Source organism: Orcinus orca, chromosome 1 (assembly GCF_937001465.1).
Source record: "Orcinus orca chromosome 1, mOrcOrc1.1, whole genome shotgun sequence".
In the NCBI taxonomy this organism is placed as follows: Eukaryota; Metazoa; Chordata; class Mammalia; order Artiodactyla; family Delphinidae; genus Orcinus; species Orcinus orca.
Genome location: NC_064559.1, coordinates 104,507,728 through 104,531,454, shown reverse-complemented (window position 1 = coordinate 104,531,454; position 23,727 = coordinate 104,507,728). Strand labels below are relative to the sequence as shown.

Below are 23,727 nucleotides of genomic sequence, written 5' to 3'. Positions count from 1 at the left end.
TTGCCGCGTGCGGGCTCTTTAGCTGTGGCGTGTGGACTCTTAATTGCGGCATGCGAACTCTCAGTTGTGGCATGCGGGATCTAGTTCCCCAACCAGGAATTGAATCTGGGCCCCCTGCATTGGGAGCACAGAGTCTTACCCACTGGACCACCAGTGAAGCCCCGGTACCATCATTTTTCTATATAACTAGGCTTAAAACGTGGTGTATTTAATCACCAAATCCCTTTTATTCTGTATTTGGAATGTCTCTTGAAATCTGTTTCTTCCTATCCATTCCATTGCCACCTCTCTGGTCTAAACCTTAACTATAGCAATAGCCTCTCTTACCTCTAAACCCTTCTCACTGATAACAAGATTAGTCTTCCTGGAACAATGCTTTGCATGTCATTACCTATTCAATGGCTCCCTGGTATTTTGAGAAGAAAGTCTAGAGCCTTTAGTCAAGGTCTCTGTTTCTCCCTCTGCTCCCCTGTATGATCCCTCTGTTCCAGGTTTTTGTTGTTTTTGTTGTTTGCCCTGAACACTGTAAGCCTTTTTGCCTCTAAACTCCTGTTCATGCCATTCACCTTGCCCAGCCTTTCCTGCTTCTGTTAACTAAGCCCTACACTTCTTTCCATGACTAACTCAAGTCCTTCTCCCAATTATTCGCTCCATTAAAGATATATATGCTTAGTCTTTGGCCCTTTACTCCTTCAAATGAAGTCAGGTACATAAACTGCTTAGTACAAGGTTTGGTATATTGTAGGTTCTCAAAAATGCTACTTTTCCTCTTCTTATCTTTCAAAGTATTTTTATATTTTATCCCATTTGATTCCCATGACAAATTTTGTGTGATTGACAGCAGATATTAGTTCCATTTTACAAATAAGGAAATAGACTGAGCATTTAAGTCAGGGCTTAGCAAGAGCCAGATAGATATATGCTTTGTGGGCCATACATCTCTGCTGCAACTACCCAACTCTGCCATTGTAGCCCAAAGCAGCTATACCTAATATATAAACAAACAGCACAGCTGTGTTCCAATAAAGTTTTATTTACAAAAGCAAGAGTGGAGCTGGATTTGACCGGTAGGCAGTACTTTGTAGACTACTGGTTTAAGTGACTTGTTCAAGGTCATATGCCTCAGTATCAGAATTTGCGTAGAATCCAGATCTCCTGACTTCCAATCCTTGCTTTACACTATATTATGTTGCCTATGTAATTTATTTTGCATTCAATATATGCTACCTTGTTTTACTATTTATTTTTTATGGCTACTTACTGTCTTTTGGTAGTCCAAGAGTCAGCGGCATGACACAAAGTAGGCATTCAATAAAAGTTTGTTGATAAGCATAATCATGTTCCAGTCTAGCTCTATTTTGGTACTTTGAACCTGGCTTACTCTAAAGCAGGCTTCAGGGTTTTTTCTGTTTTTAGATTTTTTTTTTAAATAAATTTATTTATTTTTATTTATTTATTGGGTCTTAGTTGCTGTGCGCAGGCTTTCTCTAGTTGCGGGGGCTACTCTTCCTTGCGGTGTGCAGGCTTCTCATTGTGGTGGCTTCTCTTGTTGCAGAGCTTGGGCCCTAGCCCCAGTGGTTGTGGCTCGCACGCTCTAGAGTGCAGGCTGAGTAGTTGTGGTGCACAGGCTTAGTTGCTCCGCGGTGTGTGGGATCTTCCCAGACCAAGGCTCGAACCCGTGTCCCCTGAATTGGCAGGTGGATTCTCAACCACTGCACCACCAGGGAAGTCCAAGGCTTCAGTTTTTGTGTGAGGTCTATTAGCATAATTGATGACGATACATCTGTGTGTGTGTATGTGCCTCTGTGTTTTAGGGGAGGTAACCAAAGAACCTTATTACACAAGTACCTGGTTAGGACCTACTTTCTTCTGCGCCTTTCCCTACTGTATTCCAGTAGATCCGAACATATGTGAATAACCATAAAATGATATATATGTAGAAGTAACATACGAATAAAATAAAAGGAAAGCTGTTTCCACAATGAGGAAGAAATAAAAAAGGAGTTATTTATACTGTCACTAGGAGACAAATGGGATAGAAGCTGACATAAAAGAGTCTTTGATTCTAAATCCTGCAGGTGTTTCCCAATTCTTGTTCTTTTTAATTTATATTTTTGTCTGCGTTGGATCTTCGCGGCTGCTCACAGGCTTTCGCTAGTTGAGTTGAGTGGGGACTACTCTTTGATGTGGTGCACGGGCTTCTCATAGTGGTGGCTTCTCTTGTTGCAGAGCACCGGCTCTAGGCGCGGGCTTAGTTGCTCCGCGGCATAGTGGGATCTTCCCAGACCAGGGCTCAAACCCGTGTACTCTGCATTAGCAGGCGGATTCTTAACCACTGCGCCACCAGGGAAGCCCTGTATTGATTCTTTCTTCAGTGATTTCACTTTATTTAGTGAAATGTCTGAGAAGGTGATGTTATAGGAATCTGATAGTATGTTCATTTCATTTTTTTTTCCCTTAGTTTTCAGGCAGATGAGGGGGTAAAACTCTTTTCCATCCGGAGAGCAGATCTCAAGGAATCTGTCCTTGGCGAAAACAGGAAGCATGCTCAGGAAGCTTCGCCTATTCTTATTTTCCTTCCAGAAAAAGAAATGGATTATCTATTTAAGGTTTAATAGGATTACAGCAGAGATTGGCACCACATTTTAAATCAACTATACTTCAATTTTAAAAAAAAGACTTAATAGGATTAAGGGGTACGGAATCGGGCTGACCTCTGATGCCGAAGGACGGCGACTCCACGAGAAAGCGAGGAATCCGTTTAGGGCGGAATTTAAGGCAACAAGTATTTTGCTTTGTCAGGTGTTGAGTCCAGGCCCGGGGGTTGGCGGTGGTGGGGGAGGATTAGAGAAACAGCCAACCCCGGCCCGAAGGACGGTTGCCATGGTTTCCACGTAGCTTCATTTCCCTTTCAGCTTCATTGTCTTCGCGGGGCGCTGGAGATCACGCAACTTCCGCTTCCGGTCGGGGCGGGCTTCCAGTCGGCTGGGCGCCGAGCGTTGAGGACCTTGTGCGGGGGAAGGGTAAAGTGAGGCGGGTGTGGCGGGAGGGCGCGGTTCTCGCGATTCCCCCCTTCCAAGCACGGAGAGACCCTGTTCCCAGCTCCCACCCCAAACCGTCCTGGGACGAGGAGCGGTAATTGGGAGGGAGAGGGGACGCCTGCGGCGCGTCCCGGTCTCCCATGACCGGCCAGATGAATCTACGTGGGGACGCCCTGCTACCGTCTGTCTTCTTCCCTATGGTAGGGTTTGTATTGGCAAAGAGATCGGGCGAATCTTGATAACAAGTCGCGTATACTTTCTAGGATATGAGGACTTGCAGGTGCCCCAGTCGCGCATGTTCTAGAGCCCGTTGCATTTCCGGGCCCTGAATAAGCTACGTCATTGTGTATTCTGTTGTGTTTCTCTTTATTAGCTGGTCTCTATACTTTACTACCCCTTTCTCCGTCATACTTTAGGTCCTGCAGACTGAAGACTTAAATCCAAGGTCATGGCAAAACATCTGAAGTTCATTGCCAGAACTGTGATGGTACAGGAAGGGAATGTGGAAGGTGCATACAGGACCCTAAACAGGTAACTGGTTAGGGACCAGAATCATGCCTAGACCAACTCTTGAGAAGTGCGGTGGTTATTCTCTCACTTCCCCTGTTGTAGGTTGTCTCAAACCAGTGCCAGCCCAGGTGTTAACAGCCTTGAAACTTCTCAGACCTTCAGTTTACTATATTAAAAATGAAATTCTTTCCCAAACCTAACTGTGAGGCTTACTTATCAGCCGTCATTCCTTTGATAATGAACCTGAATTCTATCCAAGACTTTAAAAAGAGCCCAAAGGGAAAATCAAGTTATAAAATTGCTAGTAAGCGAAAACATAGTACATGATATATAGAAAGCTGAGTGAGGGATTGGTGTGGGACAAGGCTAATGGAAAAGATGAACTCAGATTTGGGATCTTAGAGAAGCAAGCAAGAGATAGAAAAGTGTTACAGGTTCAGAGAAAGGTTAACAACACAAGCAAAAACAAGATGGAAATGAACTGGCTGGAGTGGAGGAGCTGTATTGAAAGGTTTTGAATGCTAGGGTAAGAGATGTAGAATGACTCTAATAAAAAACGCCTCACAGTTGTGGTTTCTCAAGAAAATAGTTCCTTAAGCTTCCCTTATCACTAGTTGTAAGGATTTTGAGTTTCACTTATCGTTTTTTCCCCAGTGAAGCAGAGTTTGGAGAAACAAATGCTTGTTGAGTTGAATTATCAAATAATTATATGAAAGAGATGTTAATATATGAGCTGGTCCTCTGCCTTAAGGCCACTAAGGTGGTAGCTTTATGTCAGAAGTAAGAGAAGCCTAGGGAGATTGAGTTATATTCCTTGGGTTACAATTGTTGAATGGTGGAAAGAAGCATAAATCACAATTTTCTAGTGCAATGTTCTTTGCTCTGTTACTACATTATTGACTAGTTTCTCTGGAAATGGAGAGACCTATGGCAGTCACTCTGCAGTTAAGAATCCTTATTTGATTGGGTTTAAATATAGGTGGGGTTCTTGGGGACTAAGAAGGTAAATGAAAGAGAACCAATTCTTATCCAAGCAAAGAGTTCTAGGTGTGGAGGGCTGGATGGCAGAGGACCATAGTAAATGAGGACAAAGGTGCTGTCAGAAGCTATGTAATTGAGAAGCAGTTGCAGGCTGAGGATGATTTGTATGTCTTTTAAAAGGATCTGGTCTTGGGTCAGCCTCTTCTTTCAGTGACTGTGCATGCCAGTCATATCCTTGGGCAGAAGCTGTTCCTTCTGCATTTTCACTTGCGTCTAAAGTAAAGATAATCAGTTAAGTACAGGGCAGTAAGATAATCCTATTTCATGTTTTTGTATTGCTGCTCATTCCCTACTCTCCTATTTTAGACCTTTAAGTGGCATGTCTGTGGGAGGGTTGAGATGTCTAATGATCTTTCTCTGCCCCTATACTGGAAGCACCAAGTGAATGTCTTTACAGATTCTGAAGTGAATTAGCTAGTGAGATGAAATGCTGAATTTGGGGAAAGGAAGTCTTGTAGATTACCTCACCCTTCTGACCTCTTCCTGTAAGTTTTTTGTTTGTTTGTTTTTTGGTTGTGCAGTGCAGCTTGCAGGATCTTAGTTCCCCACGAGGGATTGAACCTGGGCCCCCTGCAGTGCAAGCGCAGAGTCCTAACCACTGGACCGCCAGGGAATCCCAAGTTTTTTTCTGGATGATTTATTTTGGTGGATTTAGATGGGTCTTCTAACTAGGGTGACTGTGATGTTTGTATTGTTAAGGGATGTCAAAGGGCAGCTGTTAACCTGATGGTAAAACAAATTTCCAGAGGCTCAGCTTTAGCTCCCCTCACCTCTTTTATTCTTAAAGAACAAATAACACAAAAGCAAGAATTTTGTTTTTAGGAAATTAACTACTCTGATGAAGAACCAAAAAATAATTTGTGCAGCATTATTTATTGAACCATTTCTTACAGTTGTATCAAGAAAGTAGCTACAGGGAATTCCCTGGCAGTCCAGTGGTTAGGACTCTGCCCTTCCACTGCATGGGGCACGATTGGGGGTGGGGAGGTGGGGGCGTGGCCCCAGCATGGCCACAAGGCCAAAAAAAGAAAGAAAGAAAGAAAGTAGCTGCAACTTTAATACTTTTTTTTTTTTTTTGGCGATACGCAGGCCTCTCACGTTGCGGAGCACAGGCTCTGGACGCGCAGGCTCAGCGGCCATGGCCCACGGGCCCAGCCGCTCCGCGGCACGTGGGATCTTCCCGGACCGGGGCACGAACCCGTGTCCCCTGCATCGGCAGGCGGACTCTCAACCACTGCGCCACCAGGGAAGCCCCTTAATACTTTTGACCAAAGCCAGGCCTAAAAATAGTTTTCTCACATAAATGAGGCAGCGTAACTTAGTGGTTTAGAGCACAGAGCCAACTGACTGGTTCAGATCCCTGCTGTGCCATTTATTGGCCTCATAATCTGTGATTAGCTACTTAATATCTCTGCCTCAGTTTCTTCAGTAAAATGGAACTAATAATAGTGCCCACCTCATAGGGTTGATGTGAGGATTAAGTTAGTAATATAAATAAATTGCTTAGGACAGTGCTTGGCACATAGTAGGCATTATGTGTTAGCTATAATCATAATTTGGAAGTAACTGTAAGGGAGTTTTTACCCTTTTGGTTTTACTTCGTGGGTGATTTGTTTATTCATTTGTTTTGAGAGATTGACAGTTTGCTTTAACTGTTTTTTCTCTTATGCTCCCTGATTATCAAGTTATGCTCAAGGTGGCCTGGAGGTGAAAAAATGAGAAAATAATTTAGCTTTATTTTGTCCTGACGCTCTAGTTGGCTGCTGGTATATTGGAATGACTTTTCCTATACATGCTGGCACTTTCCAACCAAGGCTTCTTCTCTATATGCTAATGCTAATCTCATTTTGAAATAACAGCATTTATTCCCTCTGTATGCACTGCTCCCTCATCCCCCATTTCCACTTACAAAAATTGAAAACCTGAAAAACAAAATGTTTCTAACTTCCTGCCTAAAGGAGTTGATCATCTCTCTATTGATGCCAAGTCTGCAGAAAGCATAAGGCCAATTCACCTTCTGAGAGAAGACTCTTCTTCTATTTTTTTGCCTGGGATTGTTCTAATTAACCTGGAAACAAATCTCTGTATCTCCGCCTCTTATGAAATCCTAATTTAGCAAATACCTTTTTATTTAAGCAACATGAGGGTTTTGCTTTTCCTGTTTTTTCTTTTCTTTTCTTTTTTTTTCATTTTGTCTGAAAATCTTTCCTGATCCCAGGTGTGGAGTGGGTGTAGGTGAGAAAAAAAGAAATAAATGACAGAAGCTGAGGTGTGTTTGGATACCTTCTGTCATCTGGCCTGGCCTAATACTATCTTATACCTTCTTGTTCCTAAGAATCTGTTTTCAAATATCTCTAAATTGATTTCTTCCTTCTTTCCTTTCTTCTTCCCTCCTTCCTCCTTTTTGTTAAACAAGAGCCCCATACTTTTAAGATTCTCTTTTTATAGGTGAATTGCAGTTTATGCATACTTTTTTCCTGGGTAGAAATGCTCATTTTAGTCAGAAACAGCAGGAAACTGGTCAGTGTAACGCTATGTGGTTTTTGACCCTGCTGCCAATCACCTGGGGGAATCTTTATTTAAAACAAAAAACAAAAACCCTCGTGATGTCAGGGCCCAACCTGAGACTAAATCAATCTCTCGATGGTGGCGTCTGACCAGCAGCATTTTTTACAATGTCTCATGAGATTTTAATATTCAGCTAGGATTTTAATAGTCTTAAGGGTAGAGACCTATGCTTTTTCATTTGTATATTCCTTGCATTTACCAAAGTGTCAGGTGCATAGAAAGCTCTCAATAAATGTCTACTTAATGAATATAAATGTTCCTTTATCTTCTGTCACTCCCTAAGTTTAGTGTTTGTCAAACCTTTCCACTGAAGTATACTTAACAGGAGAGGAGAGTGAAGGAACTATAAGGGGTTCTTCCACCGCAAGCAAACATGGAATTTCTTTTTTTAATCTCTCTTTTTTTAATTAAAATTTTAGGTGATTTTTATTTGTTGTCTTTACGTTTGTTTTAGGGCTAGCACCCCCACTTCCACTCTAGTTAGAGTTGGTCCTCCAGGCAGATGCATTGAATTTATCTAGAGATTTTTGTCTTTGGATAGTACCCTTGGCATTCTATCAAGTATCCTAGGTAAGAATGTGGTATTACTTTTTCCTCACTCCAGGGATTAAAACACCAACATAGGAATAGATCTGGGGGGGGAGAAACAATTTACATTGCTGAAAAAGAAAAGAATTTGATCAGAAAGGAGAGGCATGGTTAGGCAGAAAAAAAAAATGAAGAAATTCTGGTCCCAGACACTCAGGGCCTGAGGTGTGATGATCTCGTTTTAGGCTTCCTTATGAATTTGGAAAATTCGAACTTTGTGACTAAGGTTATCTAGGAAAACAGTGCAAGAAGTGCATGGTTGGAAGAAGCCAGCTTGGAGCAAGTATTATGGCAGTGACTTTTATAATCTTTGGGGAGGATATGTATTTTGTCAATGTAGATTTATTCTTTAGGAAGCTGCATTTATGTTCCTTTTTATCTTGGAGTGTTAGATACATATCCTTAAATCGTATTTTAGCCTCAGGAGAAAAAAGTGAACAAATATTTTGTTCTTAAAATAGGCAAGGACTTTTAAGCATCCAAATGTGAGCAGGTTGGTTCTGGAGTGTCCCAGCCTTCCTATCTGTCAGTCTGTCAAACACAGTAAACACAGTATTTTCTTTCTTTCCTTTTTTTAATAAATTTATTTATTTTATTTATTTTTGGCTGCATTGGGTCTTCGTTGCTGCGTGTGGGCTTTCTCTAGTTGTGGGGAGCGGGGGCTATTCTTCATTGTGGTGCACGGGCTTCTCATTGCGGTGGCTTCTCTTGTTGCGGAGCATGGGCTCTAGGCGCGCAGGCTTCAGTAGTTGTGGCTCACTGGCTCTAGAGTGCAGGCTCGGTAGTTGTGGCGCATGGGCTTAGTTGCTCCACGGCCTGTGGGATCTTCCCGGACTAGGGCTTGAACCCATGTCCCCTGCATTGGCAGGCGGATTCTTAACCACTGCACCACCAGGGAAGCCCAGTATTTTCTTTCTCTTTCTTTCTTTCTTTTTTTTTTAAATTTATTTATTTAATTTATTTATTTTTTGGCTGCGTTGGGTCTTCGTTGCTGCGCGTGGGCTTTCCCTAATTGAAGTAAGCGGGGGCTACGCTTCGTTGTGGTGCACAGGCTTCTCATTGCGGTAGCTTCTCTTGTTGCGGAGCACAGGCTCTAGGTACACAGGCTTCAATAGTTGTGGCATGCAGGCTCAGTAGTTGTGGCTCATGGGCTCTAGAGCTCAGGCTCAGTAGTTGTGGCACATGGCTTAGTTGCTCTGCAGCATGTGGGATCTTCCTGGACCAGGGCTCGAACCCATGTGCCCTGCATTGGCAGGCAGATTCTTAACCACTGAGCCACCAGAGAAGCCCTTTTTTTTCTTGTATTGAAGTACAGTTACTGTATAATATTATATAAGTTACAGGTGTACAATATAGTGATTCACAATTTTTTAAAGGTTATACTCCATTTATATTATTGTAAAATATTGGCTATATTCCCCATGTTGTACAATATATTCTTGTAGCTTATTTATTTATTTATTTATTTGGCTGCGCCATGCAGCTTTGGGGACCTTAGTTTCCTGACCAGGGATCAAACCCAGGCCCTGGCATTGAAAGTGGTGAGTCCTAACAACTGGACCGCCAGGGAATTCCTCTTGTAACTTATTTTATACCTAATAGTTTGTACTTCTTAATCCTCTACCCCTATACTGCCCCTCCCCTCCCCTCTCCCCACTGGTAACCACTAGTTTGTTCTCTATATCTGTGGGTCTGCTTCTTTTTGTTACTTTCACTAGTTTATTGTATTTTTTAGATGCCGCATATAAGTGAGATTATACAGTATTTGTCTTTCTCTATATGACTTATTTCACTTAAGCATAATGCCTTCCAAGTCCATCCAAACACAGTATTTTCTGACACTTTACTTCTTTTCCTCTGGTTTTCCGTAATGTCCTCTGGCTGCCTTTGCTGTATATCTCTCTTAAATCCCGAGCTTCTCCTCGTTTCTCTCAGCTTTCTGATAGTTGGTAGTTTAAAAATAAGTTGCATGTTCTGCGGTCTAATTACAACAATAGGTATGAGAGCAAATGAGAGGAGAGGGAGGTGGCTAAAGCTTTAGCATGTTTGGAGCACAGATGTAGTCTTACAAAGGAAACAGCCTATGGGTCTGCACAGTGAGACCACCACAAAATGCTTGTTATATAACCAAGGGCCCTCATTCGTGCCCTGGATGAAGAGATGGAGAGTGGGGGGTCATTAGGAAGCCCTGCGTGATTGGCTGGTGCCCCAGTAAAGAAAGGCAAGCACACTGGAAGCATGCCCAGTTGAACCCTTTTATTCCTGGTAGATGAGCTTCTGGGCCCATTGAGTCCTTCTGTGTACATGTTGATCCTGATGTAGGCTGGCTACACTGACATGTGAGTCTGCCACCCCCAAATTCCCCAGCCCAGGCAGCTCAGCTCCTTTTACATAGTCTGTTGAACTGGCAGCTGAGTTCTCCTTAAATGTTAGGTTGCCAGGCGCCCAAACTCCGGGTTGATCTGTTTACTCTAAACCCCTTGGTTGACTAGTCCTTGAACTACCTGTGAAAGCAGAAGCATCATTAGTAACACCCTCTCTATTTACTTCATGAGTTCTACAAAACTCTTCCTACATCCTTTATTAGAAATGAGTTGAGTAGATGCCTCTACTTTAGGGATTCTGGAACATTTGAAGATAATCTGTGCTTTTTCAGGATACCTAGAAAGTGCACGGTAAGGAAGGAAATCCTCACCTTGCACCTTGGAATTTATTTGGTTTGTGTTTTGGAACTAGAACCATCCAAGGAACACCATTTAGCAACCCCATCATTATGTTGGGGGCCACCGATCTTTTCACTTTTTTCACCTCCTCTAACATTCCTTTGGTACTTTTTTCTTGTCTTTCTTTTCTGCCTGACCACACAGGCATTTACTTGGTAAGATGATCACTTCTGTTTCAGAACCCTTTTGAAACTCCAGTAGGATACCTGAGTGTGTTTCTAAACTCCTCCTCCTTTTGCTGTTCTCTTTCATACTACTTTAAACTGTCTTTGTCATTCCAGTAGGCTCTTCTTCCTAGGTGAAGTCATATCTAGGGTCTCTGTTCTTTTCATAGTCTCTCCTCAAATCCAGTCTCCTTGCCCTTTTTATATTTCCAGTCTTTCCCTTTCAGGAACTTTCTTTGTTGTTGTTTTTTCTGTTTTTTCTCTAATATACTAGTCTCTAGTCCAAAAAGTGGCCTTCATTAAATAGCAGTAAACAGGGTCTAGACAGAAATAAATACTTAATTGTTTGGATCAGTTCCTTTCCCTTTGTGTGCCATGTCTTCTTGGCTTGCATCTTTTTACTCTAATTAAGGAGCCTGGCCCAGCTCTTTCCTCCCTCATTTTTCGCTTTGCCCATGGGCACCGCAATAATTTGTCTTTCAAACCTCAGTGGTTTTTGTTTGAGAAGCAGAGTGCTAGGATAGGATATTGAGAGTATAGGATATTGAGAAGCAGAGTGCTATTTTGTTTGAGAAGCAGAGTGCACTAAAGACCTGAATTCTACTGCTAGCTCCATTTTGTGATCTTGGGCAGGTCCGCCTCTCTAAACTTCAGTTTTCTAATCTGTAAAGAGATGACGGGAACTCCCCTGGTGGTCCAGTGGTAAGATCCTGCATGCCACGTGGTACGGCCAAAAAAAAAAAAGATGACATTACCTGCTTAATCAGTTTCATAGGATAATGATTAGGGTCATGGATATGAAAATGCTATCTAAAGTCTAATGTTCCATTTTAGTAAAGGTAATATTGAGGCCTTCTGAGCTAATATTCTCAAGAACTGTGTCTGTTAGAAAGTAACTTAATCCCTTGAGCTGTGGACATTTGTCAGTCACCAAGAGGATTCATTTTTGTCATACATTTACTGATATTTGCTCTTTTGCCAAGTACTATATTAAATGCAAAAATGAAAGACTTAATCTCTAACCTTAGAAAGCACACAACCCTGTAAGGGAGAATTTAAAAACTAAAAAACCAAACATGGCTAAATATAATACTGTCTGATCAGTGCTTTAAAAGTGTACTGTGGCATTGGTTCTCCCTGGACCATTAGCAGCAAAATCATTTGGGAACTTGTTAGAAATGCAGATTCGTGGGCCCCACCCTAGACCTGTGGAATCAGAAACGAGGTGGCACAGCAGTCAGTGTTTTAACAAGTTTTCCAGGTGACTGTTGCATGAGTCTCAAAGTTTGAGAACCACTGTGCGTTGGGAACAGAGAGAAGGAGTGATTAATTTCTCCTGGACCAGTTTACAAATATCATTACCCGTTGATCTGGGCCTTTGAAGAATAAATAGCCTTTCATAAAACAGAAAAAGAAAGGAATCATATTCTCAGAGAACATCATGAACAAATGTAAAAAATACATGTGTAGTGTGTTTGGAAAACACCTAGTTCAATATGACTAGACATAGGCTTTTTAGGGCAAGTTATTAAAGATAAAGCTAGAGAGAGAGAGGGTGAAGCTCAATTGTTTAGGACTTTGAGCTTAGACTAGTGGTTCCCAAATTTATCTGCACATTGCAATTACCTAGGGAACTTAACAAACCCTGCCCGTGTCCCTCCCCTCTTGTGACTTAATTGGAATGTTTTAAAGATCCCCAAGTATTCTAATGTGCAAACAAGTTTGGGAACCACTGGCTTAGACTATTTTGTTTATTGGGAAAGATTTTTTAACATCAGAGTACACAATCTGATTTATTTTTTATAAATTTATTTATTTATTTATTTTTGGCTGCATTGGGTCTTCGTTGCTGCGTGCAGGCTTTCTCTAGTTGGGGTGAGCGGGGGCTGCTCTTCGTTGCGGTGTGCAGGCTTCTTATTGTAGTGGCTTCTCTTGTTGCGGAGCACAGGCTCTAGGAGCACAGGCTTCAGTAATTGCAGCACGCGGGCTCAGTAGTTGTGGCTCATGGGCTCTAGAGGGCAGGCTCAGTAGTTGTGCACAGGCTTAGTTGCTCCGTGGCATGTGGGATCTTCCCAGACCAGGGCTCGAACCTGTGTCCCCTGTATTGGCAGGCGGATTCTTAACCATTGCGCCACCAGGGAAGTCCCACAATCTGATTTATGTTTTAGGACAATAATTGGTGTAGGGAAGGAGAATGGAAATAGGGCAGCCTGTTTACCCTTCACAATTCAAATAAGGTATCCGTTAGAAAGCTTTCATAACCACCTTCTTATCAAGTCCATATTATATACCTCTCCTGTGTGCTTCCCTTATCTTTGCATCTATCACATTCTATTGTAATTCTTACATAATTGTCTTCTCTACTAGACTGCAAGGGTAGGGAACTATGCCTAAGTTTGTTTTATATCCTCAGCATTTAACACAGTGTCTGGTACAGAGTTGGGATTCCATAAATACTTATTGATTAAATGACCAGTTAGATGATTATTTCAGTACAGGTATAAGGACCATAATAAGAGCTGTAGCCATAGGGAAAGGAGAGAAGGAAAAGATCTAAGAACTATTTCAGGTTATAGAATGTATAGGATATTGTAAATGTGAGTGTAGGAAGTAAAGGAGAAGGCCTACTCCAGGAACATGGTGAGATTTTTAGCTTGACTAACTGGTGATGCCATTAGCAGAGAGAGTACAGAGGAGGAAGAATGAATTTTAGGAGGAGATAATAAAATTGGTTTTTGTGGGGTTTAAGGCAATTGGAAACATCAGTCTAGTTCTAAGGTAAGATTGGGGCTAGAGATAATGATTTAAGAGTCAACCAGTGTCTGGGTCCGTTCTCAAGTGTGGCTCTACATTAGAATTACCTGAGGGGTGTTTTAAAATATACCCAGTGTATAACCCCACTGGAGACCAATTAAATCAGAATCTCTGAGGAACGGGACCAAGGCATGAATACTTTTTAAAGGCTCTTCAGGAAATGATTGCATTGTGCACAGGGTTGAAGCCCGTGGTAAAGTTTAAGGGAATCATGTAGAACCAAAAAGGAGGTGGTTTACAGTCAGAATCTGGAGGGATACCAACAGTTAAGGGTAAATTAGGAAGAAAGCCAGCAATGGAGACCCTTTTGTGGGCCAAGATACTGAGTCTTTGGTGCCCTACTTTTTTTTGGCTGCGTTGGGTCTTCGTTGCTGCGTGCAGGCTTTCTCTAGTTGCGGCGAGTGGGGGCTACTCTTTATTGCAGTGTGTGGGCTTCTCATTGCGGTGGCTTCTCGTGGTGGTGGCTTCTCGTTGTGGAGCACGGGCTCTAGGCGCGTGGGTTTCAGTAGTTGCAGCATGTGGGCTCAGTAGTTGTGGCACGTGGGTCCTACAGAGCACAGGCTTCAGTAGTTGTGGCACACGGGGCTTAGTTGCTCTGTGGTATGTGGGATCTTCCTGGACCAAAGATTGAACCTGTGTCCCCTGCACTGGCAGATAGATTCTTAACCACTGTGCCACCAGGGAAGTCCCCTGGTGCTCTGCTTTTCTATTGTACAACTCTAGTGTTGGATCCACATGACTTCTGGGCATGACTGTGTTTTCAACAGAACCTGAATTATCTACTCCTCCCACTTCTGGGAGTTGGCAACAATTCCCTTGCCTCCCATCTCCCTGCCACTAAAACCTAGACAAACTGATCTTACAAATCAGCAGGAGCCTAGGAGAGGATCCCAAAGGATAGTGGTTCCCATGTCTATTCACATTTGTAATGTACCCAAAGCTCAAATCTTTTCAAGTACATGTTCAATCTATTATTGTTATCTTGGGCTTTTGGTATAACATACCAGCAATAAATAGGGTTTTCCACTGAGCGAAAGTAGCTGGTAGTTTCTTATTTTTATTTCCTTCTGCTGTCCCCCTTCCAGTTATAATAGCCATGTCTCAACTTCTCTACCTCCAATTGTGTTTTTGACTTACTTTTTACATGTAATGAAAGGAAAGGGTAGGCAGGAATGGGGTCATGTAGACAGTGCCAGGATGGAGGGCAGTAGCAGCAGGTGCCTCCAGACCTCCTCAGGACCAACTGATGATGAGTTGAGAGGGAGAGACAAGTTTCAGATTGGAGCCAGAGCTCTCAGGAGCCCAGGGATAAGGTAGGTTATAGAATAAACCCCCGTGTCCTCTTGGCTCAGTGAGAACAAAGGGGCTGGTTTGAGTTAAGCGTGTTATGAATCCAAGAGAAACTATGTTGTAAGGAATTAGGTGGGCAGGAAAAAACAAATTGAACTAAATTAAGATTAATAAAATACAGTTTCTGTCTTCAGGGATTATTAGTCTAGTGAGGGAGACATTTGTATAAATAACTAACAGAATGGCAAAATGAAATAATCTCTAAATAGGTATACAACAAAATTATTTTCTCTAAGAAGATGAGAAAGCTTTTGTGGAGAGATGGCATCTGGATTTAGCATCAAAAAGATGTGGAAAATCTCAGAAGGTTGGCAGCTAGGGGTTGGGGATGGCATTCTAGGCTGAGGAAGCAGTGTGAGTAAAGACTTGGTATTAATGTGTGTTCAGAGAGTAGTCAGTAAAGTAGTGTGGTTGGAGCATGTGGTACATGGAAAAATCATGGTTGAGGCTGTTATTTTAATGCTCCCATTTGTATCACTGTTGTGATAAGGGCCTCTTCTTTCCCTGTATTAAGTGGGCCCAGATATTCTCAGACTTACAGACTTCAGCTGCATCAGCTCTTAAACACAGTAGGGGTGGAACTACATTCTCCACTAAGGACCACATAGGAATCACCCCTAGTTATTTTTTCCTATTGCAAATGACTTACCCATTTGAAAATTCTGAAATGGCCCCTTGGTTGAGACTCACTGCCATAGGGAGCCACTGTTCTTTTGGGTCTGTGCCATATCCCTCAGGTGTGTTGTGGTAGAAAAAAAAAAAAAGGTTGAGAACATGACCATGACTATAAACTCCCCAAGAACAAGGACTATATAATTAATTGCCTTTTTATTTCCCCACATATTACTGTTTGGTGCCTGGCCTCTATATGTTGGCAGTTAATGCTGTATGGTCACTATTTCACACCATTTTTACAGACACCAGTTATTTGGTCAATTGACTTCTGATCATTGTGAAACTGGAAAAGAACAATAAGGAGCCTAAGCCTCTAACTTCATTGCCTGTCTTTATACAGAATCCTTACCATGGATGGGCTCATTGAGGACATAAAGCGACGGCGATACTACGAGAAGCCTTGCCGCCGGCGACAGAGGGAAAGCTATGAAACCTGCCGGCGAATCTACAACATGGAAATGGCTCGCAAGATCAACTTCTTGATGCGAAAGAATCGGGCGGATCCGTGGCAGGGCTGCTGAGGCCTGTGGATAGGAGGCCCCATGTGAAAATCCTTATCCATCTGTCTCCACCTCTTTTCTTTCTCCCACCCCATTTTCTCTTACCTTTCTTAAAATAAACTCACATATATGCAAGAAGGCCTGCATATATAGAAGCAATCCCACTAGTCAGCAATAGACACTTTCTTGTATTAAGTCAAAGAGAAACCGAGTCCAAAAGTAGTCTGGGAGTAGAATGGTGGTTGCCAAGGGCTGGTGTTGGGAGGAGGGGAATGGGAAATTATTGTCTAATGAGAGCAGAGTTTCAGTTTGGGAAGATGAAAAAGTTCTGGAGGTGGATAGTGGTGATACTTGCACAACAACGTGAATGTACTTAATGCCACTGAACTGTACACTTAAATGATTAAAATGTTAAATTTTATGTTTTGTATATTTTACTGTAATTTTTTAAAAATATTTATTTATTTATTTGGCTGCGCCAGGTCTTAGCTGCAGGACACAGGATCTTCGCTGCCGCCTGCGTGATCTTTAATTGTGGCATGAGGGATCTAGTTCCCTGACCAGGGATCGAATCTGGGCCCCCTACATTGGGAGCATGGAGCCTTAGCTGCTGGACCACCAGGGAAGTCCCTATATTTTACTGTAATTTTTTAAAATGTAGTCTGAAGTGGGAAATTTTTTAAAATGTAGTGGAGTATATCTACCATGTCTAATTTTTATGAAACCCAAAGCAAGATCTTATTATTGGAAAACGATCTATTCCTCTTTACTGAACTGCCTTCCAACTATTAGGTAAAAGGAAGAGGAAACATGTATATATTTGGAATAAATTCTACTTCTGAAACACCCATCAACCGGGGTAGAGAGCTGGAACCCTTCCCCAAAGGAATCCTTAAGACAGTCTAACATTCACCCCTGTTTTGTCTTTCCTGTGGTTTTCCTAAAGGAGGCTAGTGGAGGGTTGGTGGAAAAGAAAGCAGTAGATGGATGGTAGGAAAGAGAGAATGGGGGAGTGTTATGAGAAAGAAGGGCACAAAGCCAGAAATACCTACAGCAGTGGTTCTCAAAGTGTGATCTTCAGATCAGTAGCATCACCTGAGAAATTGCTAGAAATGGAAAATTCGGGACCCTACTTTAGACCTTCTGAATTGGAAATTGAGGTTGAAGCCCGGCAATCTAGTTTAACAAGCCCTGCAGGTGATTCTGATGCAGGCTAAAATTGGAGAACCATTGCCCTATAGTACCCAAAAGAGATTCCAGGTGGAGGTCCCAACTACCACCCCTGCCCTCCTCAACAGGCACTCCTGGGCATGGGACTCTTGACAGCTGGGGCATCTGACCACTGTGGGAAGACCAGCTGCTCTGCTTCCTCTCCTGCTGTGTTTCCTCTGATCTTGGTCCCCTAACAGCCATGCCTGCTAGTATAAGGAGAGTTGGTGCCAACCCCTGTAGGAGAATGCAGAGGGTAGGTGGAAGTGGCTAGCCCACCTCTCCTCACCCTGAGTGGAGCCCACTCAGCATAGTGTTAAAAAAGGAAGTAAACAATGTATAACTGATTCACTTTGTTATAAAGCAGAAACTAACATACCATTGTAAAGCAATTATACGCCAATAAAGATGTTAAAAAAAGGTAAACAGAGCCAACCGCCAAGCCTCCTATCTCTCCAGATTACTAGTGTTCAAATATTGCCCCCTTGTGGTACAGTAGCGTGGCTTCAGATTTCTTCTGGTCTTAATTCTGTCTTCAGTGTCTTTTTCTCTCTTTCACAATAACCATACTTACTGATTAAACAGCAGATATGATGGAACCAGTGTTCCTTGTGTCTCAGGGCTTGATTGTCTTTCTTCCAGTCATCAGGAATAAGGCCCATGGTGAATAAAGCATATTATTGGGTACTACATAGAAACAGCTTATAAATAGAAGATCTGGTCCTTGCCCTCTAGAGACTTACATTGCGATTTGAGAAATTCTATATACAGACTGTCTTCAACTCTGTTACTTTTGTACAACCTCATTTTAATAAGTTAACAAATTAGACACTGATACTTCTGAATCACCTTTCAATCTCTGAATTTGGTCTTCAGTACATTACTTTTGAATGATTTTGAGCCACAGCATGTTATCACCTGTTGCCGATTGCTGTTGCTAAAGAGTAAAGACCTGGCTTCTGCCAAAATGGCAGGGTATGTTTGTGATAGCAGTACTAGGTCAGTTACTTGGCAGCACTTCTCCCTGTTAAGTGGCAGCTTTTCTCTGAGGCTAAAGTTGCTTCTGTCGTCTCTCCAAAATACTAAGGGGTGGCTAAGCTCTGGAATTCGTCTCTGAAATTATCCCCTGCTTGTCCTAATCTCCAGTCCTGACCACTGTCCATGTACCCTGGAGCAGTGAACAATGATGGGTTGTAGCAGGTGGCCAGTAGAAAAGGCCTCGTGTGTGACAAGCGGGTAGCTGACTTGGTGAGGTCCCAATCAGCTTGTGCTGTCATGGAAGAAAGACCTTCCACTCCCTGCTCTGGGAAGCTAGAGGATACCTCATGGTCATTTAATGAGTGGGGATTGCCCTAATCTTTTTATTCCTGCATCACCTTCGGGAGAGGGGTGCTTTAGTATTTACACAGTTACAGGGCGATAGATACAATACCTCCTACCTTGATCTTTGGCACCTATGACATCTCTTAGATGTCCACTGGATTACCTCTGTCAGGCATGTTTAGTACTCTGGAAACAGGTACCCCTTTAAAATTGGACTCTATTGAGTAACTTTGACATTGTACTTTTAAAGTTTTCAGAAGTGCACTAAGTACAAAATAAGTTTGCCTATATGTTAACTGAAAATACTAAGGAATAACTACTCACTGTATACAGTAAGTCCTCTACATATAAACCTTCAAGTTGCGAACTTTCAAAGATGTGAATGTGCGTGCCAGCCCCTGCATGCCAGCTGTTGTACTGTACTACTGTACTTTTCAAGGTACTATACTGTAAGATCAAAAATGTTTTATTTTTTGTGTTTATGTACATATTATTTGTGTGAAAAGTGTTATAAACCTATCACAGTACAGTACTATATAGCTGATTGTGTTAGTTGGGTACCTAGGCTAACTTTGTTGGACTTACGAACAAACTGGACTTACGAACGTGCTCTTGGAACAGAACTCGTTCATACGTAGGCGACTATTACTTCAGACTGTATTAAGTGTAGGTAGTTGAAGGAAAAGGAAAAGATTGGAGCTTCTAGTATGTGCCAGCTACCTTATATGCATAGTTTTTTACATAGTCAAAAAGATCTAGATTCAGGGGCTTCCCTGGTGGTCCAATCGTTAAGACTCCTCACTCGGGCTTCCCCGGTGGCACAGTGGTTAAGAATCTGCCTGCCGATGCAGGGGACATGGGTTCGAGCCCTTGTCTGGGAAGATCCCACATGCCGCGGAGTAACTAAGCCCGTGTGCCACAACTACTGAGCCTGCGCTCTAGAGCCCACGAGCCACAGCTACTGAGCCTGCGTGCCACAACTACTGAAGCCCGAGCTCCGCAACGAGAGGCCACGCAATGAGAAGCCTGCGCACCGCAACGAAACAGTAGCCCCTATTTGCCACAAATGGAGAAGGCCCTCGACAGCAACGAAGATCCAACGCAGCCTAAAATAAAAATAAATAAATAAATTTATTAAAACAAACAAAAACTCCTCACTCCCAGTGCAGGGGGCCCGGGTTCGCTCCCTGGTCAGGGAACTTGATCCTGCCTGCCGCAAGTAAAGATCCTGCATGCTTCAGCTAAGATCCCACATGCCACAACGAAGATCCTGCACACGGCAATGAAGATCCCATGTGCTGCAACTAAGACCCAGCGCAGCCAAATGCATAAATAAATATTTTTAAAATATATATATAACATGAAGTTTACCATTTTAACCATTTTAAACGTACAATTGAGTGTTATGTAACTATTACCACTATCTATTTCCAAAACATTTTCATCACCTGAAATAAACTAATCATTAAGCAATAATTTCCCACCCTCCACCCCCTGCCTCCCCATAGCCCCTGGTATTTGTCTATTCTATTTGTCTATTCTAGGTACTTCATATAAGTGGAGTCATACAATATTTTCCCTTCTGTGTCTGGCTTATTTCACTTAGCATATTTTCAAGGTTTATCTATGTTGTACTATGTATCCGAAATTCATTCCTTTTTATGGAGGAAAAATATTCCATTGTGTTTATATATATGTATACGTGTGTGTATATATATATATGTGTATATATATATATATGCCACATTTTGTTTATTCATTCATCTGTCATTAAACACTTGGGTTGCTTCCACCTTTTCACTAATGTGAATAATGCTGCTATGAACGTGGATGTACAAGTATCTCTTTGAGACCCTACTTTAGTTCTTAGGGTATATATGCAGAAGGAGAATTGCTGGATTATAGAGTAATCCTGTTTTCTGAGAAACCACCATGCATTTTTCCATAGTGGTTGCACCATCTTACATTCCCACTAACAGTGTGCAGGGTTCCGATTTCTCCATATCCTTGTCAACCCTTGTTATTTTCTGGGTTTTTTTGATAGTAACCAACCTAATGGATGTGAGGTGGTATCTCCTTGTGGTTTAGATTTTTATTTCCCTAATAACTAATGATGTTGAGCATCTTTTCATGTGCTTTTTGGCCACCTGTATATCTTCTTTGGAGAAATGTGTAGTTAAGTCCTTTGCCCATTTTTTAATTGGGTTATTTGTTTTTTGTTGAGTTATAGGAGTTCTCTATATATTCTATATATTAATCCCTTATTATATATATGACTTGCAAATATTTTCTCCCATTCTGTGGATTACCTTCTGTCTCTCTTGATGGTGTCCTTTGATGCACAGAAGTTTTTAATTTTGAAGTCCAATTTATTTTTTCTTTTGTTGCTGTGTTTTTGGTGTTATATCCAAGAAAATTATTGCCAAATTCAATGTCATGAAGATTTTCCCGTTTTCTTCTAAGACTTTTTATGGTTTTCGCTCTTAAGTTTAGGTCTTTGATCCACTTTGGGTTAATTTTTGTATATGGAATGAGGAAGGGGTCTCATTCTTTTGCATGTGGATGTCCAGTTTTCCCTCCACCATCTGATGGAAGACTGTCCTTTTTCCATTGCATGGTCTTGACACCCTTTAAAAAATACAACTGACCGTGGACTTCCCTGGTGGCGCATTGGTTAAGAATCTGCCTGCCAATGCAGGGGACACGGGCTCGAGCCCTGGTCCGGGAAGATCCCACATGCCACGGAGCAACTAAGCCAATGTGCCACAACTACTGAGCCTGCGATCTAGAGCCCGAAAGCCACAACTACTGAGCCCACGTGCCACAACTACTGAAGCCCGCGCGCCTAGAGCCCATGCTCCGCAACAAGAGAAGCCGCTGCAATGAGAAGCCTGTGCACCGCAACAAAGAGTAGCCCCTACTCGCCTCAACTAGAGAAAGCCCACGTGCAGCAACAAGGACCCAATGCAGCCAAAAAAACCAAACCAAAACAACAACTGACAGTATGTGTGAGGTTTACTTCTGGGCTGTCTAATCTATTCTGTTGATCTATATGTCCATCCTTATGCCAGTGTCACACTAAATATGTTTTATTTGTTTTCTGTTGTTGTTTTTTTAAATCTATTTTATTTTTGGCTGCGCTGGGTCTTCGTTGCTGCACATGGGCTTTCTCTAGTTGTGGCGAGCGGGGGCTACTCTTCGATGCGGTGCGCGGGCTTCTCATTGCAGTGGCTTCTCTTGTTGCGGAGCACGGGCTCTAGGCGCGCGGGCTTAGTAGTTGTGGCGCACGGGCTTAGTTGCTCCACGGCATGTGGGATCTTCCCAGACCAGGGCTCGAACCTGTGTCCACTGCATTGGTAGGCGGTTTCTTAATCACTGCGCCACCAGGGAAGTCCCTAAATATGTTTTATAAGTTACATTTAATCCTCACAATATTCTTTTAAAGTAGAGACTTATTCTCATTTTATAATTGGGGAAACAACCTCAGAAAAATGTATTACCTGAAGGAATCACAGACTCACAGCTAGTAACTGCGAGACTAAGATTTAAACCCGTCTGATTCCAAATATTGGAAATAAAATCAGTTCCTAAAAAAAAAAGAAAATCCCTATGGGGAATTGAATCCAGGTAGTTAAAAGCACTGAAAATAAATTTACAACTCTGAAGAGTTAGAACTCATTAACCCATTCAACAGACTTTTTGGAGTGACTTATGTGAGACATTGGTTTTAGGTGCTGTAGATACAATGAGGAAACTGAGGCATGAATTAGTTGAGCAAGAAGTACCCTCAGTTTGCTACTCAAAGCCAGGATTTATTCATTGTTTCATCCTGCACCATCAGGGAAGGTAGATTTTGGTACATACTTCTCAAGCTTATTAAAAACCAGACTTTAAATACAAAAATGTGGTGCTCCCTGGGAAATTCTAATAACCTCCCTAGAGAATAACTGCATTTTCCAGTGAACCTACTATCTAAGAAAACATCTTAGGGTTTTCATTTCTGTCATTTGTAACCTGGAAATAATACTTTTTTTTGAATTTTCCATGTATAAAATTGTGTCAATTTGGGGGCATGCTTTTTCCACACTATACTTCACCCACACACAATGCTTTTCAGAAACACTGGTTAAAAGGGTATTTAAAGTAGGTTTAAAGCCTCATTTTGAAGAAAGGGAAAAATACAGGCTTATTGGTAAAATGAGAAAAACATTGAGCCCTTACTATGCCTGGCACTATCCTAGGTCCTGGAGATACAATGTAACACAATTCCTGTCTGTAAGAAATTTCCATTCTTTTTTTTTTTTTTTTTTTGCAATCACCTTATTATTGTTTCAGGCAAGATCATCAATGAATGCTAAAATTAGAAGGTGAAAATTTGATGAGAAACATGACATTTATGTAGTCACCAAGCATCTCCCCCATATTCTTTTTTTTTTTGGCCGCATCTTGTGGCATGCAGGATCTCAGTTCCCTGGTCTCAGTTCCTGGACCGGGGATCGAAACTGCGCCCCATGCAATGGAAGCATGGAGTCTTAACAATGGACTGCCAGGGAATTCCCAGGAATTTCCATTCTTTAGGACACCAGACTTCAGCAGGTTCTGAGGCCTGTAAGATCCACTGCTAAAAAAGATCTGTTCTTTAATTCAACAAATATTTAATTGTGCCAGGTGGTATTGTAGGCATTTAAGATATATCAATGAACAATGATTACTACCTTTATGGAGTTGACATTCTAGCAGAGGGAGTCAGATGATAAGCAATAAATATAATAAGAAAATTACCTAGTACTAGTAGCATAAGTGGTGATAAGTACTATGGAAAAACGAAAAAGGAAACAAAAAATGGGATAGTTAACTGTGCCAAGCAGACTTCAGAATTAAATAGGGTGGCTGGGGAAGACTTCTCTGAGGTTAATTTTGAATAAAAATCTGAAGGAGTTAGGGAGCAAACCATGCACATATCTGGATGAAGAGCAATTGAGGCAGAAAGCAACAAGTGCAAAGGCCTTGAGGTGAAATTATGCTTGGCATGTTCAAGGAACAACAAGGGGTAAGATCCTGGAGGTGAATGAGTGAAGAAAAGAGTAGTAGGTGAAATCACAGAGATAATGGAGTGGGGCAGATCTTGTAGGGCATTTTGCTCTGAGTGCTATGTAAAGCCAGTGGATAGTTTTGAGCAGGGAAGTGATACAACATTTCTGATGTGTTAACATGATCATGA

The 23,727-nt window shown here is 42.0% G+C and overlaps 1 protein-coding gene and 1 long non-coding RNA gene across 3 annotated transcripts; one reads left to right on the top strand and one right to left on the bottom strand.

Moving 5' to 3' along the window:
* Positions 1–2,089: 2,089 nt before the first annotated feature.
* LOC125960384 (uncharacterized) lies at positions 2,090–2,903 on the bottom strand. The gene is made up of 2 exons (XR_007469957.1): positions 2,715–2,903; positions 2,090–2,576 (listed from the first exon to the last, which is right to left on the bottom strand). It is a non-coding gene; the product is annotated as an uncharacterized LOC125960384 (long non-coding RNA).
* Position 2,904: 1 nt separating this feature from the next.
* MRPS21 (mitochondrial ribosomal protein S21) lies at positions 2,905–16,395 on the top strand. Of its 2 annotated transcripts, none has more exons than XM_004285143.4 (3): positions 2,905–3,023; positions 3,458–3,572; positions 15,815–16,395. In XM_004285143.4, the coding sequence occupies exons 2-3, from the start codon at positions 3,490–3,492 to the stop codon at positions 15,993–15,995; spliced, it is 264 nt and encodes an 87-aa protein (XP_004285191.1). In that variant the 5' UTR covers positions 2,905–3,023; positions 3,458–3,489; the 3' UTR covers positions 15,996–16,395. The 2 variants fall into 2 exon arrangements, with proteins under 2 accessions (XP_004285191.1, XP_012394298.1); XM_012538844.3 differs by lacking the exon at positions 2,905–3,023 and adding an exon at positions 3,084–3,241.
* Positions 16,396–23,727: the final 7,332 nt, after the last annotated feature.

What these genes read in the sequence shown, in the direction of transcription:
- MRPS21 (XM_004285143.4), top strand. Translation starts at nt 3,490, where the DNA reads ATGGCAAAACATCTGAAGTTCATTGCCAGAACTGTGATGGTACAGGAA. An exon ending in GCATACAGGACCCTAAACAG is followed by an intron (nt 3,573 to 15,814) that starts GTAACTGGTTAG and finishes GTCTTTATACAG; the next exon opens with AATCCTTACCATGGATGGGC.